Genomic DNA, 12,322 nt, shown 5'->3' with positions numbered 1-12,322 from the left:
ATTTGTGAACAACTTCATATAGCCTACCTGGGCGGTTACTACCATCTCTTAAAACATTATCATTTGAAACATACATTAAAATTTCGTACCACGACCTCATTAAAGTAAGATTGTTTTTATAATATTACAATAAGCAGTTTTGTATAATGTACAAGTTCTTTTTTTTGCAGGAAATTAAACTTTTTAAGCAAAATATGACAGTTGGATTAATACAATGGATAAGCGAAGAATGAATAAGAGTTAACTGCGTATAACGGAACGCAATCAAGACCGTGGTGCGAAAGAGATGACACTACAGTGTAAACTCCATGTAACGTCACTCGATTTAACGACAAACTCTATAAAGCGTCGAAATCAATTGGCTTAGTTGGTTTAGCTTGTATTCCATACAATGATACACTCTACATAGCATTACACCCACTCTCAATAACGACCACAATTGAGTAAAAAAAGTACCTTTTAAGTTGCTAAAATTAGTAAAAACTGCGCACCAGTGTACGTTCTTTTGTCGCTTTATTATCCTAGCCCGCAATAAACTCGACTGTCGGCATCATGCATACGGAACTTTCTAAGAAATTCGTTCTTTTGTTTACCAAGATGCCTCAATATCAGAAGATATAATAATAATAATAATAATAATAATAATATACTTTATTCACCACAATTGCAGTACACAGTACAATTTTTAAAACTAAATATACTAAAATAAAAATTAAAAAAATAAATTTAAGAAAAAGAAAAAACAAAACCACAAAAAAACAAAAATAATAACAAGAAAAAAATAAAGAAATAAAAACTTGAACAAAACAAACAAAAGGCAATTACAAAGCAAAGGTTATAATTATCTAGTGCCGTTAAAGTACTATGCGCTGCAACAATCGCGAAAGGGAGCAAACTCAGAATTATGCCATGAGCGGTTAAAAACACCTACCCACAGCTCTGGTTTTCAGTTTGCCCCATGATACGAGGCGGCTCGGACGGCCGCCGCCTGCCCGAAACAGTTATCTTACAAATCATTTTTGATGTATATAATATACATATGTTCGAAACTGCACTGGGTTACTACTCATTGTTTATATAAATTGGTAAGTACAAATATTTTATAGACACAATATGTACACTACAAATAATCTTATTATTGAGCCAAGCAATTTTATGTACTATCTTATTATTCACAGGACGACTTAGAATGGAACATTTCCGTATGACTATAGCCATGCGCTCCGATAATACCCTCCCACTACCCAGTAGCACCGCGCCCGAAATGTGGAAACCAGCATCCATGTCAATGAGCTACAAATTAGAGGTAGGTTATGGTTACTTCAGATAAAGCCCTAACTAGAACTAAGGCAAAGGAATTATAATAGGTATTTAATATACGTGTGTGTGGTATAAAATATGTGTAGATATGAATAATATAATGAAAAAAATACAACAAAATTACTGGTGCAGCAAAAGACGTCAGACAAAAAAAAAAAACAACAAGCAATAGCGTTCAAATAAGATTCTTTTTTATGTACATAACTACTAACACTAGACTGAAATAAACTTTTTCTTTTTCTAATTCTGTTTTTTCTTCTCTCCATTTAACGACCACTCTCTATAACGCCATAAAATGCACAGTCCCTTCAGTGCCGTTATATAGAGTTTACACTGTAGTTTCGATGTCTCGTTTCCTCTTATCCAAGAGGAATAGACAAATTACTCATTCTTTTACATCACTCGGCAGGAATAAAACAAAACTTTTTTAAGGAGGTCGTGGTAGGAAACAAAATAATGTTGATGCAATTTTGAAATCAAACTTTCCTAAACTATAGGTATTTTTGAAACCTTAATCTATTCACCTACTTTTAATCATAACTAATTAATTCACTTTATTCATTTATTACTTTTTTTTTTCAGTTATTAATAATCATGAAATTATAATTGATTTTAAAAAATGACAGCATTTTCTTTTATGTACTGTCGATCCCAAGTACATGTTTCTGTATCCACTCTATATACGCAGACACCCGGGTATACACGCTGGGGTACCCGGGTGTACCGCACATCATCCCGAAGGACACTATCCCGGTCTGGTAGAAGTAAGTCGTGTAGTTTATGGGGTCCCACTGTAAAATGAAAAAAAAAAAACTAAATGAGTGTACTACGTAAATATTTTTTACTATTATTGAGTGTACTACGTAAATTTACCAAAATGACCGAGGTCACGGGTACCTCTATTTCTACCACGCGTTTATAAGCTTGACCTGTACATCAACCATGAGTTTACAAAAGTATTACTCGCTAGCGACTGCGTAAAATAAATGTATGAAAAATTGTACAGCGCCTCTGGTGGTTACTCGTAGAACTAAAATCCGTAGTGGCGTAACTCGATACGTAAAAAACCTATCGAAATCAAATCGATCGAATGTCATTATGATCTATTGCCATACAAATTCGGTCCCATGAGTCATTAATTTGACAGACGTTGTCAAGAAATACCGTAACGATAGTAGTTATGTTATTCACTAGCAAAATGACAATAGTTTTCTATTTACTATTTCTATAGTGGCGTTTCTATGCCAACTCATGGTAGTGCTACTGTATCTACATATGTATGTAACGGAATCTTTGAACTCGATTTTTACCTACTTGGAACAGTCAAATTAATTCAAAATTTTGAACAATTATCAAGAAACGATGATAATACACGATTTCAATAATTTTATCCCATTTTCTTCATCGAGATGGTCAGGATTAACAATTTGCCTTGAAGGATAACAGCGTGGTTTTTAGTTTTTTAAACTATATTATTTTTAAAGTTATGTGCATGCTCGTATAGAAATAATTACTCACTTGCTTTAACGGTAAAGAAAAACACTGTGAGGAAACCTATACATCTTCAAAGAAAAAAAATAGGCTTAGAGGTATTTTTTTAATGACAATTATTATTTATTTTAAAAAGCAGGGAAAGTCTAGTGGTTAAGAAACTAGGCCTCTCAATTGAGAGGTCCGAGGTTCAAATCTCAGGCACGCACCTCTGATTTTTCGAAATTATGTGCGCATTAGAAATTAATTATCACTTGCTAAAACGGTGAAGGAAAATATCGTGAGGAAACCTGTATACCTGAGAGATTTATAAAAAAAAAATCAAATGTATGTGAAGTCTACCAATACGCACTTGGCCAGCGCGGTGGACTATGGCCTAATCCTTCTCATTATGAGAGGAGACCCGTGCCCAGCAGTGGGACAGTAATGGGTTGATGATGAAATGGCAATAGCAGACGATGCAGACTACCTGATGGTAAGTGGCTAATGCTGTACATCTATAACTAACCCCAAATAGAATTAGATATTCCTGTGTGGTCAGCCACAGATGTGCTACCCCTGAGGACTAAGCCTCGGAAAAGTATGTGTACCTTACCACAGCATGCTAAGTCTACCAATACGCACTTGACCAGAGCAGTACATGACCTAATCCTTTTCATTCGGAGAGGAAACCCGTGCCCAGCAGTAGGTCAGTAATTGTTTAATGACGATGACCATGGTATTAAACTTACAATTGGCTGCATTAGCGGTCCTCCACTGTCCCCATGACAAGCATCGACACCTCCTTGCCCTCCTGCACAGATGACCCTTTCATCAATCTCGAAGATCTTCAATGGCTCATACGCCTTGCTGCAAGACTCCGTGGTCACCACCGGCAACTGTAGCACTTGTAGATGGGTAGGTCTTGGGCCCTCTGAAAAGAATTTAATAAAACTTATCAGCAAGCTTAGTTAAGAAAAACTTCTACTGGGAGCTCAAACTCTCCAGTCAGCGACTTCGGGTTTGTTTGAAAGGTACTAATGAAACACTCGATTATGGCAAGCAGATTTGGTTGCAATGGAAGGGTGTGGATGCTGGCTGATTTACATGTTAGACGCTTTTCTCAGTTACTCAGGCAGATCTATTTTATTTGGAGTTAGTGGATATCAGTGACCACCTCCTACTAGAACAAATTCTACCTGAAGCTGATCACAGATGCGTTTCCATTCCTCAGGGCGACTGTGTCTATTTACTATTAGGTGTTCTACAAGCTCTGTCATAAATTACACGACTTCTACCAGACCGGGATAGTGTCCTTCGGGATGAAGTGCGGTACACCCGGGTACCCCAGCGTGTATACCCGGGTGTCTGCGTACATAGAGTGGATACAGAAACATGTACTTGGGATCGACTCTACATAAAAGAAAATGTTTACATAAACAACTCTACATAAAAGGCAAGTAGTTGAAATTGAATTAATAAATTAGTTAGTTATTTTTGCTTCTTTAATCTTCTAAAAACGCTAATTAAATTTACAGCTTTAAGAGCTGCTAAAACTTGGACTTTTATTTCACTGTAAATATTTCTCTTTCTTTTGTATATACACCTTAATTACAACTCAAATCTTATTTAGGTATGACGGAAAGATTTCTTAAAGAGACAGAAGTTAGTATTTTTATGCAACTTACTGTATTTAATTTGGCCCCAACCAGCTACAAATGGTCGATAATTTACAAAATTCTTGGTTCTTAGTTCCTTGCTAAGTGGGAGGCAAATAGGTCTAATTAAATCTGAAACATAAAATAAAATATTATAGTTAAAAACACTAAAATCCACGCTAAAATCATACAAGGAAAATTGTTAATCCTGAAGAGGAGAAAGAGACAAAATTATTAAAATCGTGTATTGTCATCGATTCTTGTTAATTGTTCAAAATTTAGAAAAAATCGAGCTTAAAGATTCCGTTACGTGTGTGTGTACATACATACATCATCATCATCATCAACCCATTACTGGCCCACTGCTGGGCACGGGTCTCCTCTCAGAATGAGAAGGATTAGGCCATAGTCCACCGCGCTGGCCAAGTGCGTATTGGTAGACTTCACATACCTTTAAGATTTTTTTTTTATAAATCTCTCAGGTATGCAGGTTTCCTCACGATGTTTTCCTTCATCGTTTAAGCAAGTGATAATTAATTTCTAATACGCACATAAATTTGAACATCAGAGGTGCGTGCCTGGGATTTGAACCTCGGACACCTCGATCGAGAGGCCGCGTTTCTTAACCACTAGGCTATCACTGCTATACATACATACATATACCAATAAAAGCGTAGGAAAATAGTACATTATTGTATAATTGTTCATGCTCATACATAGTTCTCGTTTTTAACAGCACATTGAATAATTAAATCAACTACATCATTTTGCAATTTTAACACCCAATTTTAAACCCAATAACAAGCAATGATAGCCTAGTGGTTAAGAAACTCGGCCTCTCGATCGAGATGTCCGAGGTTCAAATCCCAGGCGCGCACCTCTGATATTTCAAAGTTATGTGCGTATTACAAATTAATTATCACTTGCTAAACGATGAAGGAAAACATCGTGAGGAAACCTGAGAGATTTATAAAAAAAAATCTCAAAGGTATGTGAAGTCTACCAATACGCACTTGGCCAGCGCGGTGGACTATGGCCTGTTCTTTCTCATTATGAGAGGAGACCCGTGACCAGCAGCGGGACAATAGTGGGTTGTTGATGAGTACTCAATTTTATGATTTCGTTTTTATCTGTCGGTTTTGTACAAAATATTCCTCGTTTTTTTCAAACCCAAAAGAAGTATAACTTTAAAGATGTACTTATAGTTAATATTCTCACCAGTAAATATGACTTTTCTATAAAACACCAGAATACCAATATCATTAGTACCGTGCGTCGTAGAGTAGTTTTCGTGTTTAATTTTAGTTTTTACGACAAAATCTATAGGTCTGGTTTTGTTGTGGTCCAAAATATCCAGTTCACCTAGGCGTACAAAAAACCTGAAATTCATTTGACAGGAATATTTAAGACAACCTTCTTTTTGACAAAACCGAAGAACTTTTCCAGCATTCTATTGACCTGTTGATTACAGATGTCCATGGGCGGCAGTAGCCACTTACCATCAGGTAGACTGCATGCTCGTCTGCTACTTTTATATTATAATTAAAAAAAAGGTGTAGCACGAGCATCGAGCATGCAATCCATCTGATGGTAAGTGACTACGCCACCTATGGATATCTGTAATCAAACCCAGATAGGATTGAATATTCCTACTTAAAGTCGGCCAGAGATGCGTGTCAATGCCCTGAGGACTGAGCTAGAACGCCTCGGAAATCTATGTTTGTCTTACCACACCCTTCAAACCAGAACAGAGCAGCGCTTAACTCTGCTGTTATTATACCGAAATAGGTGTGGATGTGGTGCCGCCGGAGTCGTACCACAAAGGGTTCTCCCACCTTCGAAGCTGCTGCTCGCTCGTTTTCTTCTAATAAACTTACAACTGGTCTTCCATGTTGTGAATGCAGTGGGCAGCAGTCAGCGCGTGCTGTGAGGTGATAAGACTTGCTCCACATTTGAAAATGAAGCCACCGGTGACGTTATACGCTATCAGTCCTATCCAGGGAAAGTCTCCTGGAAAAACAGAAAATATAAAATTAAGATTACAGATATCAATGGATGAAAAATAATAAGCTCCACGATAAATTAATAATAGCATATGCGAAAGATCTCCAAATAGGTCTTTTTTGTTTTTCGATGATCCAGAGATCAGTCAACATTTTTTTTGACGACCTTGATTACACCACTACTTTTGGAGAAACAAAGGTACCTATAACTACGCCTATATCATGGACTATCAGCAAATTAGGAAATTCACTTGAAGAAAATAAGAATTTTAGAAAAAAAATTCAACACCTTTAAAATTATAAAATTCAATTATTTTTATTGTGTTTTAATTACTACTTAGCTTATTTTGCTTTTTACTTACCTAAATTAGCATCGGTTCCACCTACGACTCTGCTAAAAGTTCCTTGGCTTACACCACATACCGGTGGTTCCGGGAATGCACTTGCATAATCATTATCTATGGGTTTAGGTGTTGTAGTGGGTGGTGAAGGCGACGCGGTAGACACCTTAGGTGTAGTTGGCGTTGTAGATGCTTCAGAACTCTCACTTATGCTTTCAGATTCTGATGTTTCAGGCTCAGGAGTACTGCTTGTATTTACATCATTTTCAGATGTGCTCTTAGTAGATTCGGTTTCAGGATTGACGGAAGATGATAGGGCTTCTTGTGAACTATTTGAGTCACTTAAAGGTTTTGCTGAAGTAATGGGTACTGATTCAGAACTGGCACTGTATGCCATTTCTTTGATTTGTGGACTAGAGTGCATGTCACTTAAATATTTAACGGAATCAGCTGAAGGCGTTTCAGACAGCATTGATTCAGGGATCAGTAAAGCTGTTATTAAGATTGATAATATATCTATTAAATCTGAAGTGTCGTCATCATTCGTAGTATCATCTGGTGCGGAGACTGATCGGAAAACAGAAGATATCTCTTTTGAGACTTCTTTTTCTGAAGCAAAGTAACTGCCGTGGTTAAAGAATCTAGATACTGATTTAGAACTAGTTTTGGATGTGCTAGATGTGAACGTTGTCTGTGGGTACGGCATAATCTTGTTTGGAGGGCAACATACCTAAAAGAATATAATAATTTACAGAAAAAAAAATTATGTCTAAATATAAATTATATATATATTTTTTGTATAAAATATTTTTGATTTGATGTTTGATTTACATATTTTAGGCAAATTAAGGAGAACTGATCATTCAAAAGGTATTATGAAGAAGAAAAACATAAAAAACAATACAAAAATACAATTCTCACCAAATTATTATCCTTGTCTGTACACATATTATCTTCTACATTTACTAAACTGGGATCATTATTTTGACAAAGTCTTGCTGATATACAAATCCCAAAATTGCCATTTGAAGTCAAACATGGTCGTTCTGAAAATATAAATTATTTTATAAATAATTCAATGTGACTATTTGTACAGGTACTGGACTAATAAATTATATTTATTCGTACATTTATTCAATATATTTTTTTTTAAATATATTTATTCGTACATTTATTCATTTTTTTTTCTTTAAACAATGTGACAAATTCAATTTATTTTTAAATATATTTATTCGTACATTTATTCAATTGGTTAGGTTAGGTTAGGTTTTTTTTTTTATTTTTATGTTAGGTTAGGTTAAGTTAGGTTAGAATTACAAAGAAAGAAAGAATTAATCGATTTCGAACGGGCTGATGGCGATCGACGTCATTTTTTGATGTTAAGAGCTTAGTTTCTAAAATCGATCGGTAGAGCCGTTTAAAAGTTATTAAAAAAAAAACATTTCAAAAAAAAATTTTTTGTAGTTTTTTTGAGATTTCTCAAAATCTACCGGTTCGAATCGGATAATAATAAATTGTTTGTCCAGTACTCGTATTAATAATTATAAATTATTCGTACGGTAACCGTATTAATAATTATAAATTGTTCGTACCTTCAGTTCGTACGTACAGTACCTGTATTAATAGACTCAGCCTAAATAATTAGCTAAGTGTAGGTCGACAGCGGCATTGTAATAAGATTTCGTTTTTACACTTTTTGTACAGAATCTATGATCGCCACTATAAGAATTTTCTCATCAAGTTAAATGGTAACTGCCCCGTATAAGTATCTGTTACTGAACCTACACATCTCAGGAATCTTGCCCAAAATCGAACATAAAAGAACGCCTCATTAAAATACTCGTATGTCTCCCTTCAGACCAGAACACACCAGCTTTTAACACTGCTGTTAATAGGCGTGGCGGTGGTGCCGCCGGATTCGAACTACAAAGTGTTCTATTACCTCTTCATGGCATTTATAAAAACAATTATTAGGTCTAGAAGCAAGTGTTTACGGAGTGATGGACCGAATGCTGCATCGCTGCCTCGAGGCAGTCAACAACACCGGTGGGCAGTGTATTAACAACACCAACTGAGGTTGGTGGAGAACTCCGGGATCTCCAACGGAACATAACCGGAGTCCTCCTAATGCGATCCCCTTCTATCGGGCTTTACCCCGAAGGGAGCAATTTACGCTCCTCACATCCCCTGGTGATTACAGCGATATGCGACCACACAAACCGCTGTCCTTCCCGGGGTCGCTTGCTGGACGGTTTGAGCTCACACTCTTGCCGCCCGCAACCCCGGAAGCCCCTTTTAGTCGCCTCTTACGACAGGCAGGGGATACCGTAGCCCTATTCTCGTCCCGGTACTACAGGGACATGCATACGACGACCTTATAGCTAGTTACGGAGTGATGACGGGCTGTGAAGTTTATGATCGCTTTTCAAAGTGTTTAACACCATTAACATCTACATACCTAGTATTAACAAAGTTTTGTTATCTTTATTACTTTAATTAGTAAATTCTTGTAGGGTTGATTAAAACCAGTTATTATCATTGAAATGTCAGTTAGCGTTTTGATAGCGCATTTTTTACATTTAGAATTAAAATTTGGATTTTGAGTTCGATGCGTTTCATTTCGAGAAGTAATGTTATTGGAAAAATTAGAAAAATATAGGTAAATTCGTCGTAAAAAGTCATCGTCGTCGTCAACCCATAACTGTCCTATTCCTTTTTTTTCTTTTCGAGGGGGAAACCTTCGAAAGGTATCCGACGACGTGGGAGCGACGCCGGGTTATGTGGGGTTTTTACCGCGCTAAAACCCCCCCGGTGTCCGTCCTCAGCGCTTCTTGGAGAACTCCAGGATCTCCGACGGAACACAACCGGAGCCCTTCAAGTGCAATGTCCGGATCGGGCATGCCGGATGTCCTGGGGAAGCGTTCGCTCCTCCTACAACATCTGGTGATTACGATGCGGCCACACATACCGCCGTCCTTCCCGGGGTAGCATACTGGACGGTTCGAGCAGACACTCTTGTCGCCCGCAACCCTGGAAGCCCCTTTTTAGTCGCCTCTTACGACAGACAGGGGATACCATAGCCCTATTCTAGTCCCAGAACTAAAGGGACAGTCTCTCTTATTCCAAGGCACAGTTCTTCCGTCAGAGTGAGAGGGAGTTTAGGCAATAGTCTAGCACGCTGGCCAATTGGTCATAATACTTTATAAAGTGTGAGGTGTGTGACATTGAAGTTCCTACCCCTACGTGGGAAGTCAATAGAAATCAAATGAAATGTTACCAAAACATTCAAATGGAATCCATATGTACTCTTTACTTAAATTAATTTGGCAAAAATGCATTTAATAAACTTGATTACAGAGTCACCTTCAAGTTTTTATAGTTTTAATGTATCACATCGGGCAACAAAGAAAACATCAATGGAGACAAGTATCATCAAGAAATATGGTTTTCTGCTTCCAAATCCTATTTCGAATAGATCCGTGTAAACTTCTGGAGCATAACTCACCACGCTGTTCCAAGCTTCCAATGGATTGGTAGTGGAAAATTCATTATAACAAAATAAGTTTTGAAATTTACCCTTATAATTTTGTCTGTAGCCTTCACTATTAATGGCAAAACTTTTAGCTACAACTATTTCTATAACCGCAAATACTAGAAGCCAGAAAGCCTTCATTTCACGTTCTTTCTTCACTGTAACTGTGTAGCTACTGACATTAAAACATAAGATAAAGTATATGTTAAACAGCTAAAAAAAGTAGTTGATGTACTAAAATTAGTTCATTGTTATTTACTTAGTTTCTCGAATGTTCGACATTGCTAACTGAATTATTATTGCATAGGTAAGCGACCAAAGTTACATTAGTTAGATAAAGGTACAGTGGAGTTTTTGCGAATGTGGAGGATAAGAAAACAATTTGGTACATCCTCTTAGCAAAAAAATGGAGTCCGTGACACACCGTTTCTTGTAATCTCTAACATTAGTAACGTTTTTGCATATATATGGTACATTTTTATTATCCACAACCTTTTGCCCGCGGCTTCGCTCGCGTTACGAAGTAATATTTTCATCCCCTATTTTATCCCCATGGGGGTAGAATTGATCAAAATACTTTCTTAGCGGATGCCTACGTCATAACACCTAACTGCATGCCAAATTTCAGCCCGATCCGTCCAGTGGCTTGGGCTGTGCGTTGATAGATCACTATGTCAGTCAGTCACCTTTGAGTTATATATTATTATCCATTGTAGACCCACTGCTGGGCAGGGGTCTCCTCTCAGAGTGAAAATATATTATTTTGGAGATCCCGGACAGAGGAGTCCGGGACGGCAACGCCGAGGATGGCCAGTCCCATATAACCCTGTGTCGTTCCTACGGCACCGGGTACCTTTTGATGGTTTCCCCCTCGTTAACATAAAAAAAAGGTTTCCTCACGACGTTATAACAAGTGAAAATTAATTTCTAATACGCACATACTACCGTACCTATATTTCAATTCAACCCTACTTTAGCTCCTCACTTTAAGGTTGTCTGTTATAAAAATGATGTCAAAGAAATATATGTTATATTTCTTTGAAAAAATTAGGGGTGCGTTTGGGATTTGAACCTTCAGAATGGGTTCTACAACTGCAACAGCGGATTGGAGTATGCCCCAAAACTTCACCAGATTTATAAAGAACGACAGTTATAAAAAAGAGCCTAGTAAGTTGGCACACAGGCTAAACAATTTACTGTCATCGATATTTGCAACACCTGACGAGTCACCGACGAATTGCAAATTTGAAATATGCATTTTGTTCTTTTCAAAGTATTTTTTTATTATATAGGAGAAGCAGATGAGCATGCAGTCCACATGATTGTAAGTGGTTACTGCCGCCCATGGACATCCGTGATGAACCCCAGATAGGTTTAGATATTCTTACCTGAGGTCGGCCACAGATGCGCCGCTACTTCTGAGGACAAAGCTGGAACGACTCGGATAAGTATGTCTCCCTTACCATACCCTTCAAACCAGAACACAGCATCGCTTAACACTAACGCTATGCTGTGCTCTTTCAATGCTGCGATGCTCTGCTATTTCTTCTTGTTTATTTCTACCTCATGGAAGAAATAGGTGTAGCGGTGATGCCGCCGGAATCGATCCACAAGGAGATCAAACCACCTTCAAATATATTTGAATATATACAAAATATTTGGTCGTAAGGCCAAAAAAGAAACAAAAATGTTAATACAAAATATTTATTACATTTTTTACTAAAGAGTAATTTCAAATAGATGCTTAAAAATAAATTTACATTTGTTTTTGAGACACGTTGAAGTTAAACTAAAATCAGGTTAGAACTACGTTAATAAATAGTTTAAAACTATGGGTAACAATGGAATGATATTATTAGCAAAGTAACAAGATGATATTAAAATCCTAAAACTACTAACAGTATTCTTAACATAAATACACACATAATTATAGTTTAAAAACTAAAAACCACGCTAAAATCGCACAAGGAAAATCGTTAATCCTGATTCCAGACGATC

At 37.0% G+C, this 12,322-nt stretch overlaps 1 protein-coding gene across 1 annotated transcript; it reads right to left on the bottom strand.

Annotated features, from left to right (window-relative positions):
- Positions 1-1,949: 1,949 nt before the first annotated feature.
- Positions 1,950-7,844, bottom strand: LOC140745604 (venom serine protease Bi-VSP-like). Its single transcript, XM_073077543.1, has 7 exons — positions 7,714-7,844; positions 6,814-7,522; positions 6,326-6,458; positions 5,667-5,827; positions 4,479-4,580; positions 3,543-3,724; positions 1,950-2,111 (listed from the first exon to the last, which is right to left on the bottom strand). Exons 1-7 carry the CDS (start codon positions 7,738-7,740, stop codon positions 1,956-1,958), a joined length of 1,470 nt encoding a protein of 489 aa, XP_072933644.1. The 5' UTR covers positions 7,741-7,844; the 3' UTR covers positions 1,950-1,955.
- Positions 7,845-12,322: the final 4,478 nt, after the last annotated feature.

This window comes from Epargyreus clarus, unplaced genomic scaffold (assembly GCF_041222505.1).
Source record: "Epargyreus clarus isolate Ecla_fem2 unplaced genomic scaffold, WU_Ecla_fem_2.2 ptg000010l, whole genome shotgun sequence".
NCBI classification, from domain to species: Eukaryota; Metazoa; Arthropoda; class Insecta; order Lepidoptera; family Hesperiidae; genus Epargyreus; species Epargyreus clarus.
Note: the sequence above shows the minus strand (reverse complement) of the source record. Positions and strands in the feature narration are given on the sequence as shown.

What these genes read in the sequence shown, in the direction of transcription:
- LOC140745604 (XM_073077543.1), bottom strand. Translation starts at nt 7,740, where the DNA reads ATGTGTACAGACAAGGATAATAATTTG. An exon ending in CAGACAAGGATAATAATTTG is followed by an intron (nt 7,523 to 7,713) that starts GTGAGAATTGTA and finishes ATATTCTTTTAG; the next exon opens with GTATGTTGCCCTCCAAACAA. An exon ending in TAGAAAAGTCATATTTACTG is followed by an intron (nt 4,581 to 5,666) that starts GTGAGAATATTA and finishes TTTATGTTTCAG; the next exon opens with ATTTAATTAGACCTATTTGC.